Here is a 24587-nt window from a genome sequence, read left to right on the forward strand (position 1 = left end):
GCAGAAACTGGGATGCTATTTAAATTTAAATTACAACTTCATTATTAGGGTGTTATTTTGATGGTCAACATTCAGCTACTATGGTTACCACTGAAACCACAAACTATATATAAAGATGGACAACATGAGAGCTCTGCAAAAGTGAAGCCAAAAGGGGGTGTTCACGTCATGATTAACAGCTGAGCCCTGCCCACGACTGAGTTGACCGGGTGTATGGACGGGACCTCAATACCGCGACTCCACCCCCCGATCACTACTGCTCAGACTATCCAAGGAAGGTTAAATCAAGGGCAGTCTCTTGGATGAGGGACGAAACATCTTCTTCTTCTTCGACAGCCCTTTATTTTAACCTTAACCTCCAACATCCTGCTCAGACTCTGGCTCCAAATGATGTCACCAGCGCAAGATGGCAGCGCCTGTATCCGGGATATTTTGGTTTCATTTTTGTACATTGGGAGGAAGTCGAGACACGTCCATCTTTATATATAGTTTATGGTTCAAACCAAAAGCAATTATAATTGAGTTTCCTAAGCCACTGTAAAGGCCCTATGTTGTGCTCAACTAAATAAAGAAGCACAAACACAACATGCATAGCGGCAACACAAGCTTTCAGCAGCCTTACCAGGGTCTGCTTTTAATTAAATGTATGCTTGTAGTGCCCCTTGGCAGCATATTTGCATATAGAGAAAGCTACAGTCAGAGTCCAAATGTTACTTATTAAATAGGTTTATGGGATTTCTGATTGTTGACTCTGACTTGTCATTCAGCTCCTCATGGAAAACCTCCTAGGCATATGGCAGCCTTCCAAACTGGCATAGTTGTCCCAGATGAAGGTAAATCAGCATGGAAGGAATGTATATATAGTACATGGTAAACATTTCACTTGTAGAAAAAATCATTTAAAGTAAAGCCATGTAGGATCCACTAATTGGGAGAACAAAGAGACTTACTCATACAGTCTCCGCCTGACCAGCCAGGCCGACACTCGGCACAGTATTTGCCACTAATGAAGAAGTCATCCCTGGGCCCCCATGTGCCATTGTTACAGCGCTTACAGTTCTCAAATATACTGCAACCTGAAAGAAAGAGAGCCAGAAACAAAATGACAGTAACGCAAGAGTCAGGCTGAAGTCTTTCAAAAGTTGTTCTTTTTTGTCAGAACTGGGTACACTTATCCCAAACAGCTTGATCTGTGTCACCCACCATCAGAAGATCACAGCCATGTTTCCTTAAAATCAGCTCTGTTAAAGTCATTTAGCTCATCTGTCATTACAACATGATGTACAAAAATATTGCTGCTTCCTGAAATAGAAATGTGGAGAACCCCCTTGAAATAGCGTCCTAGATGGATGGATTTTCACTTTAGAGACTGCCCCGTCCATGGGGGGAAGATCAACATCTGACCGGAGTACAGGTATGAATTTTAACAACAAATGGGCTTGAGATGTACACATGGGGATTTATGATGTACAGCTCTCCATTAAATTCTGGTAAGCTGTTTTTTCCCCCGTAAAGGAAATCATGAGTATATTCAAGCTGTGAAGAAAACGTGACATGCTTCTATAGGCAGTTAGCATGTAGGAAAATAACACAAAGAAAGCAAGGCTTAGGATGTATGAGCTGCAGCACATGTATGTGGACGCCCCCATGTAATTATGTTCTTATGTACTTAAATACACACAGGAACTTCTTTCACAGACAATGATGCACTCATCTCAAAGTATAAACATTCAATTCATGTTATTTAATTCACAAATCAAAGTTTTAGGTGTGATCATTCACTCTTGTACTCATTCTGCCAGTAAGTCAATGTGAAGTTGGCCTGGAAACAAATTAGATCAGACACAAATACTGAAGATATTTTCGGGCATTCTGTCATACTGTTTGTAATGCTACAATGAAACATATTTGCACTTGATAGACAACACTTGGTCTTGCACAGACTACACTGCAGATAATCTAGTTTTAAAGATGGAGATTTATGGGCTGACTAGAATCAACAGTTATACTTTAAAAAGGGAACGCTCAGTTCTGCCAACTTTTTTACTCTTTTGAATGTAATAAAGTTTGCAGCATCTGATCTAATTGAAGCACTCGTTCAAATATAATTTGCAGAGGTTCTACCTGGGTGGATTATGCAGGGGTCACACTCATTGATGGCGTTGCGGCAGCAGGGGACCGCGTAGCCCACCGGAGTCCCTTGTAGGGGGCATTTACAGCGAATCACATCATACTCGCAGCAGCCTCTGCACATTACGTTCCACTCAGGGCCCGGGCAGTGGTTGTACAAATACCTGTAATCTAAACAAGACATCAGCGTGAGCAACTCACTCAATCACTCAAACAAGCACTCAGGAAACATGTATTTATGTAACCATCATTTTATACGTGTTCAGAAATAAGGGGGAAGATGAATCAAACATGGAGAAAATATGACAAACGCATAATGATTGGCCTTGTAGGAAAATGAGAGCAGGCAAAGGTTATGGTCAGCAGCAACCTGAGCAGCAGTGAAAGGATTCTGGTGAGTTGGGTTTTAATCTGAGCTGCTGCTCTGCACTGGCTCTCTGGGTATTGCTAATGCCATGTGGTTGCAAGCTCCTCTTTAGGGGACCGCAAGTCTCCCAGTAATTTACCTCCTTTGTGTGTTCTCATAATATATTACATCAGACAACATGCCACAATGGTAAAGTCACTGTCATGGAAAACACAATCAAATCATTAATCAGAAAGTGCTTTGTGATCCTCACTGTAAACACTAACATTTGTAAGGTTTTTACCCAGTAAATGCAATGTTTAACTGAATTGGAAACCAGTGATTCAAGGACCTTTGAGCCTCAGTGGTTATGATTATGTAACAGTGGATTTAAAAGCTGAAACAGACAAGTGGAAATTCTCTTGTGGCAGACGTGGACTGAGAACTAACAGAAGCTGCACTTTAAACTTGGCACAGTGTCGGTGCAGTGTTTTGTGCGGCAAGCCCGGCAATCATAATAACTTCTATGCCCTCAGCCCCAGATTCCCGGCATTTATTCTTCCTAATACCTTCCCACCTAAAACAACACTGACACACCTGCATAATGTTTTTATTTGGGAAGCTGTAGTAGCAAACCAGGTCTGTGTTTTATATGAGTTCTGTGAAATTAAGAATCTAAGAAACGGACACACAAATGCACTGGCAAACAAAAGCAACAACCTCAAGTGATTAATCTCTTAGTGGTTGTTTGCAGACGGTCAACTTGAGAGGAGAAGCACAGATGTCTTGGAATGCTCCCTGCTGCCCTTCCACATTAATGATCATAAATTGTATCTCGGTCCAGCTACAATCTGGCCTTCTCCTCAGCTATTTCTCCTAGAAGACACAGTGAGGTATGACATACACACCAACATTAATCACAGAACAGAACGTTGCTTGTGCAATGCTGCTAGGTTAACTTTAATGCAGGTTTATTAAGGACAGCGTTTGTGCTTCATAAAGCTGATGCTGTTGTTTTTATGCTTCCTGTTCCTACGGCCATTTATTGTTTTTATAACATGGGCTCAGCTTGATTTGTGTATTATCCTTAAAGCATGTTCAGCAAGCCAGTGACAATGAGGTCAGTCCATTTTTGGTGTGTGATAGATCTCTATTCTGACTATTTAATGTCACTTGTTTTTGGACTATGGCGCCTGTACACGCCAGCCCCTTACACAATGCCCATGTTGTCATACTCGCTGCCAGTAATGGTTTCTTGTGGTAAATATGAAAGTAAACTTACATCCCCTAAGATTTGTTTCAATCAGTAATCAAAGCTGACATTCTTGCATTGTCTTCTTTTGTTTAGCTCGGCCTGCCTCCATGAGACAAAAACAGAGAAGCTTATAATTTCGGATCAGATTGTCATTTTTGTGGATTTCTTTCGACCAAGTGTGAGAACCACAAACATCCATGGCATGAGCATGGCCTGCGTGTTTAGAGAGCTGTCTGTTGAGACAAGAACAAGACACTCAGTGGGATTATGCACCATACTGTGAGTCATGCACAAATATGCACTATGACAATGGCACTGCAAGTAAAAACCTCTTTTACCACAGTCTTGCTTATTACTTACCAGAGATATTGTCTTTAATGTTCCACAAATTCTTCTTCCTGGTCAAAACCTGGCACATACACTACCCACAACAAAACTTGACCGCCAGTGAACTGGTCTGAGAATCAGGTGCATTATGCGAGTAGTGGCTAATGTAGCCTTGACCATCAAGCACAGATGAGGAGTGGCCTACAGAGGTCTGGTAAGCTAACTTAACTCTTAACTCAAGTGACATCACTTGAGGCAACTTATCAGATTTCCTGCAGCTCCCTTTGGAGCCACAATTTTTATATATATATATATATATATATATATTTTTTTTTTTTTTTTTTTTTTTTTTTTTATACATATGAAGGAGTACTCCCCAAATCACCAAATGTATTCAAGAGGTTAATTCCTTGATTACAGTAGTCAGATTTTGTTCCTGTGTTGGCACACCAGGAGTCCATCCAAACACTGGTCTGGTTTCACTCACATACATTAAAATGTAGTTGCATTTCATACAACTATTGGGTCATGTGTTATGATTGCAGTATGACCCAACTTACATAAGCCTGGGGCTGGGTATTGTCAAACAAGAGAGAATGGACTAAAGCCACTGTCGACTGTGTACCGGGCCCATTTATCTATTAAGTCTATAAATCACTACCATTAGCTGTAGCATAGCAATGCTGGATGAAAACCGTGTTTAAAAGGTGCGATTCCTGCCACCTGGGGACTGAGAGGTGTTGACACCATCTCCTCTCCTTATGGGACAGTTTTTCAACTTCCTCACTGAGGTTTTTAAAGGACATTGGCCGGAGAGACTGTGAAACCTGATTTATAGGACATAAACATGAAAGGTCAAAATACTTTATGAGCTGGCCTGGAAATGTCATTACTCGGATCACTGCTGTATATCTTGTCCTTAGATGGAGAAATGACATCCTGTGCTTGTAACTGCCCTCAGTACACTCAAAGAGACGCCACTGATTTACAGTAGAATATAGATCTTCACTTGTTTAAGTAGGGGTGGAAATGCCATCTTCTGTCTCACTTCAGACAAAGTCAGTCGCATGAAAGACCATGCATTTATGATAGGATTAGTTTCCCACAAGCTGTTTTGTTAATGCTCATCCTTGAGATAAATAAACACAGGCAGCAGCGTTTTCAGTGTTTATTCACTGTGAACAGATTCAGTTTGCTGACCTCCAGCTCTTGTTGATAAGGCTGTTGTGTTTTCCTCTCAAGCGTGACTCCGAGGTTTCTCCCCCAGTGCTGGACTCATGCTGGAATGCATCTTTATTTTGCTGGACGGCTTTCCCCTCTCCTTAATAAATGTTTACTGATTTACAACACTGAACATCATTTTTCCATAACTTTGCTTTGGCTTGCGCCCCGGTGATTTGAATTTAATAATTGCAGCGATAAGCTTACTGCCTTGTAAAACACATCTGAGAGGAGGTTTTCAGGCCAATGTGGGCTTTTATAGCTGTTTAGGAAGATCTGAACAGGTGTGCAAGTGCACATGTAAGAGGAGTAAGATTACAAGCGACTGTGCGTTTGTGCAAGTATTAGAACGTGCATGAGTTGGCCTTCAGTGTTTGAGCTTTAAGCCTATCAAAAGCTATATAATTTCTTTAGGACACATTGCTGTATTTAAGTTAACAAACGCTGAGAAAAGATATTGTGCAATCTCATTGGGTTCTGTTCCCCAGACCTGTTATTTAACTCAAGACTGTGGTTGTGCTGTGTGTCCCTGGTTAAGTGTATTTAATCACAAAGTGGGAGTGTTGACAGTTGTCAGAGAGGTACTGTAACTAGGAAGAAATTCATCTGCTAACAACATTTGCTTCCTTATTGTGCCTTGTGGTTGTCTCACACCCTTTCCATCTAACCTGTCTGATATGTATGTGTTTTGGTATTTGTAACAATGCCTACATATTTCCCCAAGTGCACACATGACAAGTGTTGTGTGTGTGTTTGGTTTTGTATTTGTGCGTGTGTTTAGGAGAAGACTCTGGCACCAAGCCACAGAAATACACTACACAGCAGTCCTGCAGCTAAGCGGCAGATTTTTGTGGGGGTTGTTTGGTTCTGGTCTTATGTAAGTGGTGTCTGCTTTTTTTTCTCCATTCCAGATGTTGAGCTCCTAAATGTACTCCTCAATATGCACGTCAATAAGCGATAGAAATGAAAACAGCAGTAACACAGGCATCATAACAGACTCCCCGTCGCCTGGTGGAGACCTCTGTGAGTCACAAAGCAGTCCCACCCAATGAGAAGCTCTACAGGCCCAGGTTGTTAGCCGGCATGTCTCAGCTGCACACCTCTGATGTGGATCCAGAAGCTGACATCAGTATTACCGGGGGCAGAGAAGTGGTCGCAGAAATTCATGAGTCCTGTGACTTTGCGGCTGACCTCAGTAAACTCAGACTTCTGCCAACAACAATCTATAACATTTTCACGTTATTGTTCAGTTTAAATCATTTTTCTTAAAAATGTATTATGTGCAAATATTACACACACAACTGTTGGACACAAGCCCTGGAAAACCAGCACTATTGATAAATGGATACACTGCATTTGAAATGTGCTGCAGGTGCTGAATTTGACCTTAGAAGTGACTCATACGCCAGCATCAGCTGCAAAACTATGATACCATTTTCTTCTGTACTCAGCTAGAATAAAACCCAAGGTCAGCCTCTGCCTTTTTATTTGCAGCAATAGTGCATCAGCATCTACTTTTGCCCTAGTTCACTTACAGCCAAGCACTGCCTCCAGAGTCTTGGATAACATATAATACAGATCTAATATGATATCCAAATATTATCAGAAATGAAGATGGGCACACTGCTTTCTGTGGCATTTAAACCAGGTACTGTCAAGTTCGTCTTTTTCTCACTTACCCCTAGTGTCATCTAGCAATGCAGACAGTACTGCTGACCATACTGCTTTGCATAATCCTTGCCATAACATCATTAAGTCATACTTGTTGCCTGCCATAATTAAGTGAAAATTCATGTTGGAAAATGTTCCCTGTCAATAGAACGACAGGTTACATTAAATATCCACAAAAGAATAAATTGTCATTTTTACAGCAGCTGTGAGTGCACATGCTGTGCATGTATGTGCGAGTGTATACTTCCTTTTGTCTACTGCCCACAGCAGCTGTCTGGTATTTTGAGGTTGGAGTGATTTTGCTACCATGGAACAAGGAAACTCCCAAGGGAGCTCTGCGGGCATGGCATATCTGAATGTAGCCGATCCCAAGCGCTGATCCCAATGGTCATCCTGTAGATTGCTTTAAATAAACGCTGCTAGGAAAACCACAAATCCAATGAAATACAGTATCACTCTATTATCCACTTTGGTGAAATGGTATGTATACACACACACAGAGCATTATGTAGGTCAAACATGAGTCTGAGACGTCCACATTTGTTTTCAGCATTTAGCTCCTCAACTTGGAGTGAACTCTTGAATCTGATATGACACACTATTTTTCTAAATGTTCAATCAGAGGCCATGTTTTTCTTCTTGTAACAACATTCTGTGCCAAGATTTCGCTCTCCAATGTACTATTATTTTATGTATGCTAGCCTCTGTGTTTGTTTCCTACAGCACAGTACCCAGTAGCCCTGACAGCTTCCCTGTGGACTTTAGTTAAACACACTATAAGGGCATCACAGGATTCAGGTGGGTGGAGGATCCTGAACAAGAAGCCATACATTCAAAAATACCTCAGATAGGGACACAAAAACATGCACAAATTCACATTAACACAGGCACACACATAAACAGACATGTCCACAAAGTCAGGATTTGCATGTAAACACATCTGCTCTGCTTAAAAAAAAAAAGAAAAGAAACTATTTTAGGTTACTCAATAGAAAACATCTATCATCAGCTGATAATACACGATTATGAAACATCCCATGTTGACAATGACTCAGCTGACAACAACATGAGTAGGTAAATCTGCCAGAGGGAACTCTCTTAATCACACAGCTGTGCTCTGCCCAGCCTTTTGCCACATTTACCAACATTACTAATTTAAGGTATTATTTTACTGCGTAGTAACCGTGCAAAGGGGAATCAAACAGAGGGCAGAGGTTTAGTTAGGAGCCTTGGAGACGGTGTATGGTATACACATTACCACAGCCAGCGTGATTGACTCAAACGTGACTCATGTCTTCCTGCAGCAGTTCAATTGGTCAGCCAGGGTAAAGAGGCACAGACGATCTCAATCTCAGGGAGAACTCAGCCATAACACACTTTAGCATTTAAAGAAGAAGCTCTTACACAAAAAGGGGTATGAGTGCCAAGTTTCAACAGCCCTATTAGGACTCCAACCGCCTCACTGTACCTTAAGGAATGTGGGGCCACATCCAACTGTTGCTTCTTTTATTTAAGAGCAGAAAAACAATCTTACTTTTATTTCACTCAAAGAACCACTGCAGCAAGTAGAAGGTGAATGAACATCACAGAGCCCTTCTTAATGGGACAGTAAACAACCCATACAGGACAATCCCCCACTCTGTATTTCAGAGCAGGAGTTGTAAAGAAGAAGATTGCACAAACTTGTCAGTGCTGTTTTTCTTTGCTGCTTCTGTAAAAAAAAAAAAAAAAAATAGCTGCATTTTACATTACTGTCTCTCTGTGGGTCTCCTTTTACAAGCCTTTCTGTGCGCCGGTGTGCTCTTTAAGGATAGAAAGGGAAGAGGGGATGGAGAGAGCACTGATGCCGGCTTTTTGAGAACAAAGAACATAAACCAAGAGCCAAACATAGACATGGAGAGTGAAAGAAAGAAGAGCAGTGAGTCTTTGCCCATCTCTTACCATATGGCCAGGCCGTCCCTTGGGGTAAGAAGATGAAGAGGGAGATGAGGAGGAACCAGCCCTCCCTACCAGAGATAAAGGTATTGGTCCAGGGGATTGTGTGGGTGCCCCCCTGGGTTTGCCCCAGCTGTAGTCCCCGTCTCGCAGACAGCATGCTGCAGTCTGGAACTCTGTTTACTTTCTGAACTCAGCTGACATCACCTTCCCTCGGCCCTTCTGTCCTTCCCTCCCCCTCCCTCCATTTCTCCCTCTCTCTCTCTGTCTCTCTCAGTTGCTCTCTCTTTCTCACTTCTTTGGCTTCAGGTTACAGCCCAGCCTCGCAAAGGAGTTCCACTTGCAGTGGTCTCCCAAAAACTCCCCTCGCTCAACTCAGTGGACGACGTCACTGCTTTTGAATGAATGCAGGCTCCAACGTTTTATGCTTAACTCATTATGGTGTCTCTCACACACACACACACACACACACACACACACACACACGTTTGTACTATCCCCCTGGGGACATCTCACTGACATAATGCATTCCCTAGCCCCAAACAACTCACAACTACATGCCTAACCTTAACCCAATTCTACCCCTAATCCTAAAACCAAGTCTTGACTCTCAAACAGCACTTTAAACTTTTGGGGTCCAGGATTTTGGTCCCCACAAGTAGAGTGGAATCCCAGTTTTTGGCCCCCAAAAATATAGTAAAAAAAGTCCACACACACACACACACACACACACACACACACACACACACAAATACACAATGAGGGGAAGCATGAGGGGTCAAGACCAATGATGTGGTGATAGAATTTATATCTGCTTCACTGCTTATGTGTTCATGTCTAAAAAATCTTGAAGTCAGTGTTATTCAAGCTCACACCTTGGCAAGCTTGAAAACAACAGCCGTGTGTAGTCTCAGAAAGCAGTGTGTGTTAAACAACAGCATCCAGTCAGTCATTATTTTAAGATTAAAGGAACAGCTTGGTATAGTTTAATATTGACATTTTGCTAAATATGCTTATTTGCTTTCTTGCAGAGTTAGATGAGAAGATTGATACCATTCTGTGTCTGTAAGCTACAGCCAGCAAACTTTAGCTTAGTTTAGCATAAAAGCTGTACATCTAGCCCAGCTCTGTCCAAAGTTCACAAATTCACCTGTCCACACCTTTAAAGGGAAATTATGAATGTGTTATATTATGTCTTTTGTTTAATCCACACTAAAACCAAAGGGCAAAAACAAACAACAATTTGTAAATTTTTGGCTTGACATGGGATTTTGTTACCTTTGGAAAGAGCCAGGCTAACTGTTTCCCCGTGTTGTCTATCTTTATGCTAAGCTAACATATTTAACATTTAGACGTGACACTGGAATCTTTCCATATAATTCCCGTCCAGAAAGTGTCTTTCCCAAAATGTCAAACTATTCCTATAGCAAATGTACAACGCTATACACAAATACGGTATCATCTAAAGACTATGTTTTTCTGATGAGCCAGTTCTAATAACTTTTATCAGTTTGATATTATGCACTCACTGGCCACTTTATTAGGTACACCTGTTCAATTTCTTGTTAACACAAATAGCTAATTAATCAATCACATGGCAGAAACTTCATGTATTTAGGCATGTAGACTTGGTCAAGACAGCTTGCTGAAGGTCAAACTGAGCATCAGAATGGGGAAGAAAGGGGAATTAAGTGACTTCGAACATGGCATGGTTGTTGGTGCCAGACGGGCTGGTCTGAGTATTTCAAAAACTGCTGATCTACTGGGATTTTCACGTACAACCATCTCTAGGGTTTACAGAGAATGGTCCGAAAAAGAGAAAATATCCAGTGAGCGGCAGTTGTGTGGACGAAAATGCCTTGTTGATGTCAGAGGTCAGAGGAGAATGGGCACACTGTTTTGAGATGACAGATAGGCAACAGTCAACTCAAATAACCACTCGTTACAACCAGTGTGTGCAGAATACCATCTCCGAACGCACAACACGGTGAAAATTGAAGCAGATGGACTACAGCTGCAGAAGACCACACCGGGTGCCACTCCTGTCAGCTAAGAACAGGAAACTGAGACTACAATTCACACAGGCTCACCAAAATTGGACAATAGAAGATTGGAAAAACGTCGGCTGGTCTGATAAGTCTCGATTTCAGCTGCGACATTCAGATGGTAGGGTTAGAATTTGGCATAAACAACACGAAAGCGTGGATCCATCCTGCCTTGTATTAGAGGTTCAGGCTGGTGGCAGTGGTGTAATGTTTTGGAGGATAGTTTCTTGGCACTCTTTGGGTCCTTTAGTACCAATTGAGCATTGTTTCAACAAGACATCCTACCTGAGTATTGTTGCTGACCATGTCCATCCCTTTATGACGACAGTGTACCCATCGTCTGATAGCTACTTCCAGCAGGATCATGCACGTCACAAAGCTCAAATCATCTCAAACTTTTTCTGAAGTTTCTTGAATATGATAATGAGTTCACTGTATTCCAGTGGCCTCCACAGTCAACAGATCTCAATCCAACAGAGCACCTTTAGCATGTGGTGGAACGGGAGAGTAGTATCATGGATGTGCAGCCGACAAATCTGCAGCAACTGTGTGATGATATCATGTCAATATAGACCTCTATAATAAGTCTCTGAGGAATGTTTCCAACACCTTGTTGAAAGTATGCCACAAAGAATTAAGGCAGTTCTGAAGGCAAATGGGGTTCAAACCCGGTACTAGCAATGTTTACCTAATAATGTGGACATTGAATATATATTCATATGTACTGTATATGAACATACCAATAGCATGAAATTACATAATTCATTTTCTTATACAAAATGTGGTTAATGTTATTCTGCAAATTAATGGTGGAGGAAATTAATTTAGATTCATTTTCATCCTTGTTTGCAAACCTGCTTTCAGACTTTAAGACTTAATAACCAGCCAGTGAAAACACAGTTGCTCAAGATTTGTTTTTTACAAGGGTTGTTATTTGGTATGATCTCCTGGGTGTGTTTTATTTTGACTGGATACAGCACTGGAATTAATTCTTTTGTTGTTCTTTGCCTACTGGGACTCCAAGCTGCATGCAAGAGCTAACAGGGAATACAGATCAAACGACTCAGAGCACGAGAATCAAATATCCCTGGTGGTTTCCTAAAACAGCAGGATTTAGACCATAGATGGAACACATGAGCAGTGCTCCAGTCTGTGTATGTGCATGGTAGGGAAACTGAAAAACAGACTGAGGTCAAGAGAGACTGAAAAAAAAGAGAAATCAAGACACAGGGTTACAGATGGAGAGAGAAGAAAATAAGGGAAATCAAGGAAGAGAGGGGGAAATGGAAACATTGTCCGCTGTGCTTTCTATCCTCCTTTCACCACCTCTCTACTGTTTGTCCAGATGCCTAATGGTTTATTATATGAAACCCAAGGCTTTCAGGTTAATGTGGCACTGGCTTAATATTTTCAGAGACAGCTGTAGCCTACTCTCTTAGAAAAATACAGACTGTATCATCACACACACAGAAAAAGTGTGCAATATATTTTCAATGTACACGGACACACAGTCTCACTATTTGGTTTAAATATATAGTATATAAGATTTTAGTCTAAAAACTGTTGACTTTGTACACACAACACTATATATGTGTTACTTAATGATCAGCCATCAAAGAACTGTCACTCATTTTAATATACAGATGTAAGTAAGATAATATTAGACCAGATATCTTTTAGTTTTTGTAGGATTTTCTTCAGATGTATTAGTTTTCCTACATTCAGAGTTTACAATAACTATGAGTACTGGGGGCAAATACAACTTCCAGTACATAAACATAACTGTCCTGTAAAAAAAATACATGTATCTCTAAAATGTCAATTTTTCATGAGCAAAGAAAAAACAGCTTTCTGGCAATGCTTTTCCCTCCCTTCCAGATAATACAGTTAGCAATCAGTTTATAAATGGCCTATTTAGCTTAAGAAGTAGGAGAATTTCCTTTATCCAGAAGGAGTACTTACAGGGCTTTCACACCAAAAGTGCAATATGCTGACCAATGCAATTCTGTCACAGACAGATCATTTTAATATTAATTCATTACAATTTTACAGTAAAGAAGATAATGAGGAAGTTAATTTTGTGCATATCAGAAGTCCCACAGTTATGTTATTCGACACTGATCTCACAGGGACGTCAGTTAAAAAAACATCAAGCATTGTTGAAAAAATCAAAGGGGGGTTAAGATACAAGGTTAGAAAATGCATATTGTTATTGTTTAAATTCTTTTGAAGCTCATAGCATCCTAGTGAACTCATTTGCAGGATCACATGCTGGGGGGGTTTGTGCTCAACCTTGTTCTTGCTCCACCATAACACATTCAGTTTTTCTGAATAATTCAAAATGAACAAAATTGGAGATGCATGGTTTACACTGGATATCAACAAAATAATTGTCTGATGATGGATGCCACATAACAGGTTCATCATAAAACTCAATAATACCCTGATGTGTAGTTCTATCATGTTGTCATTAGTATCTGTTTTGCTCACTTGACTGTAGGAGACCATCATTTTGATCACCAGACAAACAGAGCCCCGCCGCTACCTTCATTCATTGTTACTGTAGTAGAGCCATTTTCTCATGACCCACAGATCAACAGCTCATCCTAGGCTGCATTATAGAAATTTCTCAGTTGGCAGGGACTGTGGCTGGTCAAAGAGAATGGGACCCCTGCCCACAGTGCACAGTAAAATCTCATTACACTAAGGAAATTACCTAGAAGCCATTACACTTAATGATATCCACTGTTGACTACACATTTGTAACAGAAGTTTTTTCAGAGGCTATTTGTACATGTAAGTGCAGTCCCATAATGATGATGTCTGATCAAGTTATTATTAATAGCTTTAACTTGTTTGTGTTGCGTTTGAGGTCCCAGAGTTCTCACAGGGTCTGACAAAATGAAGGTGTCGGTCCATGGAGCCGTGTTGTTTTAATATGAAGGGATCTAATGACGGAATCGCATTCATCCCATTTCTATGGTTACATACCCCCCCACCCCCACCCACCCAACAGTTAATGGTCTCATTCCATCATAGCAGGACCCGCTGTCTCCATTACGTGCGGTGGATGGAAAGTAGGCCGTCTACTTCACAGGTAAGACAGATGCCTGCACCAGCTTTTTAGCAAAGCCGGGGACAACTGTTGGCAGGAGCACAGTGCCATGACGAGGTGCAGTTCAGTAACTTAATAGTGCAGGACAGCGTCAAACTGGATGCCAAATATGCTCTCATTTATGTGCTGCACTCTAAAGAGAACACTCCACTTATAAAGACAGCTTGTTTTTTTATGAACTCTTTTAAGGTTACCTTCTCTCTCTGCATAGCCACTGTGTTTATGTATAATCATCTGTCCCTAAAGAGGAGCAGGGCTCTGTCCGTCCTTATCCTTCATTACACACATGCAGTTAAAAAGGAGGAGGGAAAAAAGACAGGTCAGATAGATGATGATAATGACATGATATTAACTGACACAATATGAGCAGTGCCTCAAGAATTACATTTCACATTACTGCCCATCCAGTTCCAGATACTTCAAAGCATTCTCAGAGCTTGAAATGCATTTTCCCTCAAGTAATCTAGCCAGAAACATCTAACATGGTTTTGGCTCACATAAACCCAAGCTTTGTTTTTAAGACATGCATGCAGTCAGAAATTATCTTTGCCTGGCTTTGATTTAACTCAATCTATAAGTCAGGTCAAATGCATTTACACATTACTTTGTATGAAGCTCAAAATATGTCCTCCTGAGTCTCCACCAAACAGAGCTATGCGGCAATGGCTGCCCTGGCTGGAAAATAGCAAATACTTGGATATCACATACCATTACACCCTGTTAATTCCACAGCAAGGGGTCCTTGTGAAGGAGGTTGCAACAGCAGGGAACCACATTAAAGTAAAGATTATTATAGCACCCTCAAGGGCGTCTATTGATAGGATGCTAGAAATACGGCGCACATATCTGAGCATACACACAGGCATGCGTGACCTGGTGAGCTCTGCACCCATGTAATATCCAACATGCAGCATTAACTGTTCCATATGTACCTCTAGGAACATGCTGTACAGTCTCTAATTCACAGTTTGTAGTCACAGTTTGAGTTTAATGTATACCTTTCAAACAACCTGTAATCAGGCACTTTGAAGTGAAATGTGGGCTTTTTCTCTGAATAGCTGATCCTTAAAAGAAAAAAATGGATTTAATAAGAAATCACTTATTTTAATAGGAAAATTTTCCTCCAAATTACACCATATGTGAAATATCCGCAGACTTTTCGTGCAAATCCATGCACAGCCAAATGTAAAACCAGCCAGTATTTGCAAACTTCAGAAAACATTATTATACATATCCCTTTGACCTTAAACTGTTTATTCAAGATTTAAGAGCTTGAACTCAGAGAACATAGATACTTATTAATATAAGATAACATTGTCCAACAAAACAAGGGCTCTCCCCTCTAAAAAAAAATTGGAGACTTTCTCTGTCAGTACTGTGAGTGGGATAGTCTCACGCCATCATCCAAATGGCTCTCAACATAACAAAATCTTGTATAGCCCATCCAAGTTTATAGACTCCACGCGTGAGGTCTAAAACAGGGTCTTATGAGCGTAGCTACAAAACTCTGAAAATCAAATTATTGAAGAGGGAAGAATGACTGGAGCCGGTAACAGTAGCACTGGAAGCTCCATGAGTAATTGCAGACCGAGCTCCTTACTTAGAAGACGGAACAATGATGGGATAAAAAAAGATGTCACTCTTATAATGGAAACCTCAGAAGGATGTGGAAGGAGACAGAGAGGGAAAGTATGATATTCAGGGGGAAGGAGGAGGTTTTCCTTCTGCTCTGAGTTCCAACTGCTTTTGTTTAGTAGACAATTGCATTTCCTTCCCTTGATTCGTGTTTATCACTGTGTGACCCATATCATGTCATTGGTACTAAAGAATAGCCATGCAGGCAATGAACCAGACAGTTGTCTCACGCTGCAGAGTTTGTTTTGGTGTACCATGGCAACAAGGCATTTGTTTTGGTCATCTTTTATTCCCTTCCTGTCACTGCATGCAGTGGAGCACCAAGGCTGTGCCATTGTCATGGAAATAATTTGGTCAGAAAGATATAGCAAAAGTTAGGTCCGTGTGAGAGACCAGAAATGTAACCACTAAGTTGCTTTAAAGGGGAAAACAGCCACCCAAAGCCCATTAACAGAAACCCAACATTTTACAGCACATCACCTCAGAGCTCCAAGTCTCCTACTCCTCTCCAACTGCATTGCTTTGAGAGCAGTTTCTCATCTCTCAGCTTACTCTGTGTTTTGTTATTCGTTTCTATTGGTTATAGCTCTTGAGGAGTCCCCAGACAGGAGCCAGTGATCTCAGCGTGTTCTCAGTGACATAAGTGTCATTTTGTGTGAGGAACACTTGCCAGGAGGAATTTACAGTTTTATAGGACAGAGCCCCTTAATGAGGCTTAACATGGAAAACAAACATGGGAGAGATCACGCTCATTGTGCAGGTTGTCATGATGTAGGGTGTGGACATGGAGTTCCACCCTTCTGATACTTCATCTGTTGTGTGTATGTATAGTCACACTCATTTTGGATTTAGTTTTATGGGAGGGTTCGTTGCTCCGCAGCCATCATAATACCGGTACATCCAGGGTGGTATCCTTTTCTGCCATGCCAAATTTTTAAGACTGATCATGTAGCATGCCTTAGTGAAATTAAATATTGAGATCATGTGTACTATATAAATAGCATGGTCTGCGTATTAATGAATGGAACTATGTTGTCAGTATGGAATTAAAATCCCAAATGATATGACTATTGAAACTAAAACCCTGCTATTGCTTGCAAAAAAGTTGTTAATGACCAGTGCAAATTAAATACTTCCATAAACTTCGAGATAAGCTCATGTCCTGCAAAACCATTGTTATGAGAAACTCAAATAAACTGGTGTAAGTCTAACATACTGTATAAAGTTATGTGTTGGTTTCATTTGCATTAGCTGGGTCCATGTGACCATGATCAGATAATTACAGTCATTCACACACTGAAAAATACAGAGTCCCTAGTTATAGTATGGTGATCGTTTTTATCTTGTGTGAACAAGTTAATAAGCTTGTGTGCACAAGATAAAAAAGATCACCTTTCGGGACTTTAGGGGCTAGGGTAGGAAGATGATGAAAGCTTGCGAAAAAAGTCCATATACATCACTTTTTCAGCTGTGCAGTAGCTGACCCCTAATTATAAAACAACGTACCATCCTATTTCTATTAGATTATGTAAATCCATCGATACATGAAACACTTTTACTCTTTGGCTTTTGACTATTTCTGTCCTATCTTCACTGCGTGTATGGCTGTGTCATGAATTTAAAATTAATGCATTTTATTTTTGTTTCACACAGTATGTGAAGCACATTGGCTCAATAATGTTGTGTTCAAGGGGCTGACAAATTAAGTTGGCAAACATATAATAACAATGTATAATAATATACAGTACAATGTGTGCAAATAGACTCATTCACAGTTAGTTCCCGTTGTAGCTTATAGTCTTTCCTTTTCTTACCTCTTGCTTCCTTTCTGCCTTTTCAGCACTCTGTCTGGCCCAGGAGACTACATAAAGTACAGTGTTTTCTTTAAGCCAAAGTTCAACAAGATTTGTGCAGATGTGTACAGCAGCCTCTTGTGGCCAAAGCAGGCAAAGGTCCTGACCACACAGCAAACACATATAGCCATGCATATGTCACAGCAGTGACACAGCAGTGACAATTTCTCCAAAGAGAAATTGTGTGACAAGACATTTTACACAACAGTAGTGTGAATAGTAGGAAAAGACCATATTTAGATTAGCATAGAGCAGCCAGTGAGATATAAAAGTGTCCCTGTTCTCACATAGGCGCATATACAGTGTCTGGATTTGTAATAGAATTTAAATTAGGGAAGAAGAGCGGCTGTGTGTGTCTAAGAGAGAGAGAGACTGACATAGATAGTACAAGTGAGCAATAAATAAATAAATAAAAACTCACCAGAAAATTAAACTACACAGGAACAGAGAGGGTGGAAGCTCTTTTAAATTGTTAACAATTTCTGAAAAATTAAAACTCACTCTCACTATCAACGTTATTGGCTCCTCATTTGTAATTTTCGTTGGCATTTCACAATTTTGTCAAAGTTAACGTTAATTTCAAAAACCCTTTGATCTTCTCCAAAGAGTCATGGCTCTCATTCTGAACCTTCCAGAGTAAAAGCCATCATGTTGAAAGGCCTGGACTAAATTAGTAGAATGTCAAAGAGAGGATCAATTATCAAGTATCAACATAACCATAAACTTTAACAACAAAAAAAAAATCTGATCTTAGATCTAAACATGTTATTCCAAGACACTTGAGACATTCGCCAGAAATAGCACCATGATCTCAAGTAACTGATAAATCCTCCTGATAGCTGAGGATGTGTTTCTGTGTCTAAGAAATTTATCCTTACAGAACTCTTACATCATGCATTACTCATACTGATGTGTAACCCCCTACAACGCAGGCAGCAGAAGACAGAACACACCACACTATGTAGCACTGACTGTGGTGTGACTGGTGAGACTTTAGATGTATCTTGCCCTGTCATCAGTGAGTCCAGTGTTCTGACAGTAAATGGGCACATTTGCTACAAAGACTCTCTAAGTGTGACCATTACAGATGGTATGAATGTCTGTTGTTGCAACCATGCAAACTGAATCACAAAATGTGAAAACTTGTGTAAGCTAGGAACTCAAAAGTGTGTATTTTAGGTGAGTGGGAGTGTTTATGGGAAGAGGCATGCGGTTTATAATCCTCTGTTCTTAATCCCTACTACCTCTAGAGGGAGTCAGAGCCTACAAATCCATGAAATAGCTTTCAAGGGAGACATGAGATGAATCTAAAGTAGCCTTTGAAGACTTATAAACAGGCCTGACGTGGAAGAGATGATGTGTATTTTTTCTTGGAACTTCTGCAGGCAGCTCACAGAAATCTGTGCATACCAAAATGAAAAAGGAAATAAAAAGAACCCTGTACCGCTGCGCTTCACTTTCTAGGATTTCACATGAAGTACATCCCATGGTTCCCACTTCCATCTTTTATGGAACATATTGATTTGCCATTGCAAGCAGCAAAGTGAAATCAAGATGTCCACAGCGAGAATCTCAGTGGAAAAGGAATGTAAGTAGTAGGCACTGGACTGGAACAGGGTACCATAGCCAATCAATCTGATCTCATTGTATTATTTATATTCCCACAGCTGGGTAGGGCTGGCTGTTTGATCATTTCCCCACTCCCTTCTTTTATCAGCAATGAGCCACTGCCACTACGTTAAATTATTCAATTGGGCCCGCTTTGTTGATAATAGCAGTGATCATTCTTGCTTAAATGGCATAATGTATGCGCTGACAGCCAACAGTGATACAAACCTGTCCCGAGGGACACAAATCTATCAGTGGTGAGTGTCTATCTCTACCACATTAGAGATTCCAGGCACCAGTGAAGCATAGGCAAGTAAAATACACTCAACAATCAGGCCTATGGAAAAGGCTCATTCCACAAGGCCACAGCCATAAATGATCAAGCCCCCACTCCACTCACTATAGCAGACTTCCAGAGAAATAAAGCCACTATCAAATAGAGTGTTTAACCTCCTCTCTGGGATTTTAAATGATGGAAAAGCTAATCTTATATACTTCTACTGTTTTAGGCTCAGAAAGACAAGCAGGATGTAGAGGGATTATTCCCTATTTAGACACACTTTGCCAAGAATACAAAACGTTCCACAAAACTAGTCAATTCTTTGAATCAAGTTTCACTATTTTCATATTTAACAAGATTCAGATAACTCAAAGAGTCTATAGTGCCTGCTAATTTTGAGTGAGAGTGTTAGTTAGGTCTTCCGTATTTTTGTTTTTCTTGTAGAGGTTGCCTGGAGTTTTCTATCCATGTGGCTTGTTTATTTACCCTTCCCCCACCAGGATCCTGTCAACACTTCCAACCTCATGGGTAGGAAAATGTCAGAAAGCCAAGGGGTCATTAGTGTGTCCGGGATTCTAGCCTTTTACCTTCCATTAACCCTCCAACACCAGTATTACCTCCAGTAAGGAGGTTGGGTTTTCGGTGGTGTTTGTTGTCTTTCAGCAGGATAACGGAAAGACTACTTGCCCAGTTTTCATGAAACTTGGTGGAAGGGTATAATATGTGCCAAGGAAGAACCCACAACATTTGCGAGCGGTTCCGAATCACAGGGCGTATACATTTTTCACTTGCGTTAACATTGCGAGATAGGTCAATTGTCAGCTGAGATGCTGAGGCACAACCATATTTTGACATACTGTATTTATAGTAGTTTTGGAAATATATCCAGACAATATACATTGTGTGGATGTGCTTGCAGATTTGCATATCATAGAATACTGGACAAATGCCCTTGAAAGTGGTCTGCGCAATCTGTATGGCTCTATTAGTGTTGGAGTGCTGGAAGAAAAATCTCAGGGTTGAAATAACAGATGCTGCAAGGTGCACAATGTTTTCATGTTAAGATGGAATTAAAATCTAACCAAGGTACTATATATGGGTATGCCTACCTATTGTAGGATATTTCAGCATCAACAGATCTGTAACAACTGATAATTACCACTGCCGGAGCTGTCAAACTGTGAGCTGCTCCATGCTAAACCAATGTCCAGCTTACATCTAAACAGCATTTAAGGGTTTAAAGTGTCAGAACAAAATGAAAGGACAAAGAAGAACACTGGCATTACAGTTTCTCGCCAACTAGCAAGTGCTTATGCTTCATATGGCAAATAAATGTTAATACGGAGCAGCACATTCCTTTTAATGTGAATTTAGACTGTTAAGTTAGACTTATGAAATGAGGACTTTACTCTTAAAACTAGCTTTATGATCCACAAAGCAAAATGCCCCCAAGGCAATTGGTAGTTAACAATGCTGTACTAAAGCTGAGCATGGTGCACATGAAGAAGAAAGAACGTCTTATCTGGATATGCACATCTCTATATTTGTTCAAACGAATGTGAAAGAATTCCCCCTATTCTGAGTACACTATTACCATATGCTGAAAAGGCTAAATGTTAGTTAGTGGTTGCTTAAACTGGTTTGAAATCTGGAGAGGGCGGGGAGGAGTTGAGAAAGAAGATGCATGTAAACCACAGCACTCCTCCCTCACACACGGAGAAGATTAATTCCAATGTGATATGATGAGAGCGAGCACTTCACGCTGTTCACCCATTAAATCTGAAGCTGCTAAATGTTTCGCTGAAACGTTAGGAGGACATTCAACTACCATATCTAATCTTAACTGACCATATGACCCTCCACAAGAGCTGGGGCCAAACCATATCAGACGGCGCACGGTGAACAAAAACAAATAATAATACACCAAGGCTTCGAATGTCATGACTTTCCTAATAATGATCAGATGTTGTTAAGCTCTCCCTTTAGCCAATTTGAAGTCAAGCCTCGCCACAAAGCACTGAGCACACTTGAGTCAATAAGCCAGTTAGCAGAAGGGAAAGTAAAAAGAATTCAATTCTTGATTTATTTAATAGGGGATTTGGCGTGGCAGGTCAGGGGGTGTAATCCAGGAGATTGAACACTGATTCTCTAATCGAGTGGCTCGACAGTACATCTCCTTTCTCCCCTCCCCATTTCACTCTTGTAAGAGGATCCCCCTTGTGTAGCAGTGAATTTCAATGGCCCACTGCTGGTTCAAACACCCCCTCCCCTGTTTAATTGCAGCTGCATGGAAACCAGATGGAGATAAGCAGTACTGTACATCAATAAGGCAAGCCTCCTGCTTTCCCTCCATGGCTAAGAGAGTAATTCAGTAATTCAGCAATCATGAACAATAACTCAGTTCATTGGCAAATAGCAACTACCAGTCAGTGCAAAAAACCTTGAGCCTGCGTATCAGGAAACTGGCAAAGGCAGGCTAATGAAGCCGCAGTGAATGGTGGAGAGAAAAAAAAAGCAGCAGTTTGGTGGCTGTGTGCCATGCTCAGGTCCCAGCGGTGCAGCGGATCTCTCAATGTAGCAACAGCCTCGGTTTGATTCTGCATATGCTGCTCGTTTCTGCTCGCTGTCTCTGAAAACCTGGGTTTCTGTCTTGATAAAGCCATGAGGGAGACTGCTGTTGCTTTTAAAAAACTACATCCTCCTAGAAACACAGTGATTGAGAATTAAACTCCGCAACCTCTCAAATTCAACACCAGCAACGCCCTGCCTGCTTAAAGAAGCCAAGGAAGTAGTGTGCTGACTGTAAGGTCCATTTTATGCAATTTATGCACTATTCTTTACTATAAAGTGTTACCTCAGATAAGTGCTGAAATAAGTGCTGACAATCGTGTCTCCGTCACCGGTACTTAAAAGAAATGTCTTATCTGTCTCTGGAGTATTTATGTTAATGGTACATCCTCAACTGTAAGTTTACCGCAGCCAAATTGTAGCGTTCTGAGAAAAAAAAAGCTCATGCTGGGCTTCTTGAACAGATGGCAATATCCCAGTTCCTGGATTCAAGGCAGGTATTGACAGTTCAGTGCGCATAGGTACTCACCACTAGAATACTAAATCAAATCACCATACATTTGTCTTGTTACATTGAATAAACCCAGTCAAGCACACACACATGTTCAAACAACACACAGTCTTGCACACTCACGCAGATATCTTTATCATATAAACCAGGAGACAATGAATTCATCCCCATGGATCTGCCCCGCCCTGTCCCTGAATCCCCGAGCATGAGTAATTGTCGGGCCCTGTGAAATAATCGTAGCTTTCAACGCTAATGGAAGCCCTGCACATTAATTATTCAGTCCAGGAAGCAGAGTGCTTCAAAATGTCAAGGGACCTCTGAGTTATTGCTCAGCGTGAACTAACCTTAGACTGCGAGGTAAGTGACAGAAGCCCACTGCACTTTCTCCTGCTCTGTCCCTCATCCCTTTATGTCTCCTTTGCCTCCCTCTGTTCCTCTGCACAGGCAGACACAGAGAACCAGAGACCATGGCACAGCTGTGGCGTGGTCAGATGGCCGGTGATGGGTGTACTGTTGTGGCTGCGGAAAGGATGACAGACGGCCTGGGCTCTCTTGTGTCACTGCAGCGCTTGACCACAGACAGCCATGACTGCTGGGGAGAGGGCCCTCCTGGGACTGATGCAGGATTTACGAGGAGAGCAGAGGGAGGAATGCGGCAGCAATGGGGGGTGGGTTTACTGACCTGCAGATAACACATGGCAAGAAAGAGATAGGTTTGATATGAGAACATGCCCGCACTTGTGCTCAGGCAAACGGACACCCCGAGCTGGGCTGCCACAGACTGAGCCTGAGAATACTGTTGATCCACACTCCTAAAAAGCAACACACATCAGACAGAATTCCAGCAATGCACTTAAGCCTTCTACATTTCCTACGTCTAGACCTTGGAAGCCTTGCTTTTACTCAGCTTTAAAGTGAATGTGAAGGGAGTTAGACCAAGGTGAAGCACGGTTTCAGGACCACTGAACAAGCAGAGAGATGCCATACTGATGTACAGCACAAATTTAATTCAAACTTGAAATACTCAAAAGTATCCATTCTATATCTGTCTATACTTTAATGTATTTTAGATGTATTTAGTATCCCATTTCTTGAGCATGTAGGACTTGCTATGCTTTTCCTAATGCTTCTCTACAACTTGAGGATTTTTCGTTCCCTCTGCACTGCCACCGCTGTCAATCTGCATTGAATTAAACATGTAGGGAAGTGAACAACTTATTCGGCTCATGGCAAAAAACATAACAAAACAAAACACATGCAATTTGGCGAAGCAGAAGTGAACGCTACATGTGCAATATGATCACATCAGAGTTATTTCACCTACGAGAAGTCGTTTCCTGTCTATTCCTGCATTTTGTTAGATATTAAAAGATATACTAGTGTAGATGGGTTTTGTGTAGTTCAGAATGTCTGTCTTCAAGCTATAAAATAACATGAATATCAGCATGAAGATAACAGTTTCAGCGCTCCAGGCGTTAAAAGCCCACATTAGTGGCCCTCTAGTTTACTGAGTGTAATTGAGTATTCTTGTCTACGGCTGCCTTTTCAACCCAGGCAATTTAGCATGCTGGCATGTTGCTATAAAAATGACCCAATTAATTTGATTAGGAAACTAAGGTTCAAGATACAGAGTGTGAAACATGAATCGAATGTTAAACAGTGTGGAGGGATGCTAATGAGGAATAATTTAATGATGGAGATGCATAGAAAGAAATTTGTGTGCACGCATGTTACATTTGGTTAAACAAAAGCCCAGAAACAAGGAGGAAATAAGCAGGAGTTGACTTTATTGTGCCCCCGGTGTTTGTAGGAAAATGATCAAATACTTAGCAGCAGGAATTTTAATAATGGCGGTCTTTAAGAATACAAAACAGGTGCGTGAACTATTAGATACTGAGCAAACTCCATCTGCTGCTGAAGATGGTGAAATATGGTTGAAAGCTCTGTAAAAAGCCTCTGTAAAAAATAAAAAAAAGTAAGCGGACCTTGTCTTAACAGTTTCTGTCAAAGTTCTTTCAGCCACAGAAACTATTTTGTGTTGTGTGACAAACAGCCATATTGTTGCAAGATCTGAAGCAGCTGGACAG

The 24587-nt window shown here is 41.0% G+C and overlaps 1 protein-coding gene across 2 annotated transcripts in view; it reads right to left on the reverse strand.

Annotated features, from left to right (window-relative positions):
* LOC123961806 (inactive serine protease PAMR1-like) overlaps nucleotides 1-24587 on the reverse strand; it is a 45692-nt gene that overhangs the window by 15992 nt on the left and 5113 nt on the right. The window contains exons 2-4 of one of the 2 annotated variants that reach the window (XM_046037520.1): nucleotides 22845-23182; nucleotides 2125-2301; nucleotides 951-1076 (exon numbers count right to left, since the gene is read on the reverse strand). In XM_046037520.1, the coding sequence (XP_045893476.1) occupies nucleotides 951-1076; nucleotides 2125-2254 (256 nt within the window). In that variant the 5' untranslated portion in view covers nucleotides 2255-2301; nucleotides 22845-23182. Of the gene's footprint in view, nucleotides 1-950; nucleotides 1077-2124; nucleotides 2302-8891; nucleotides 9046-22844; nucleotides 23183-24587 lie in introns of those variants that run through there. The other variant, XM_046037519.1, reaches the window with a different exon arrangement.

The sequence above is a fragment of the Micropterus dolomieu genome, linkage group LG22 (genome assembly GCF_021292245.1).
Source record: "Micropterus dolomieu isolate WLL.071019.BEF.003 ecotype Adirondacks linkage group LG22, ASM2129224v1, whole genome shotgun sequence".
Classification (NCBI taxonomy): Eukaryota; Metazoa; Chordata; class Actinopteri; order Centrarchiformes; family Centrarchidae; genus Micropterus; species Micropterus dolomieu.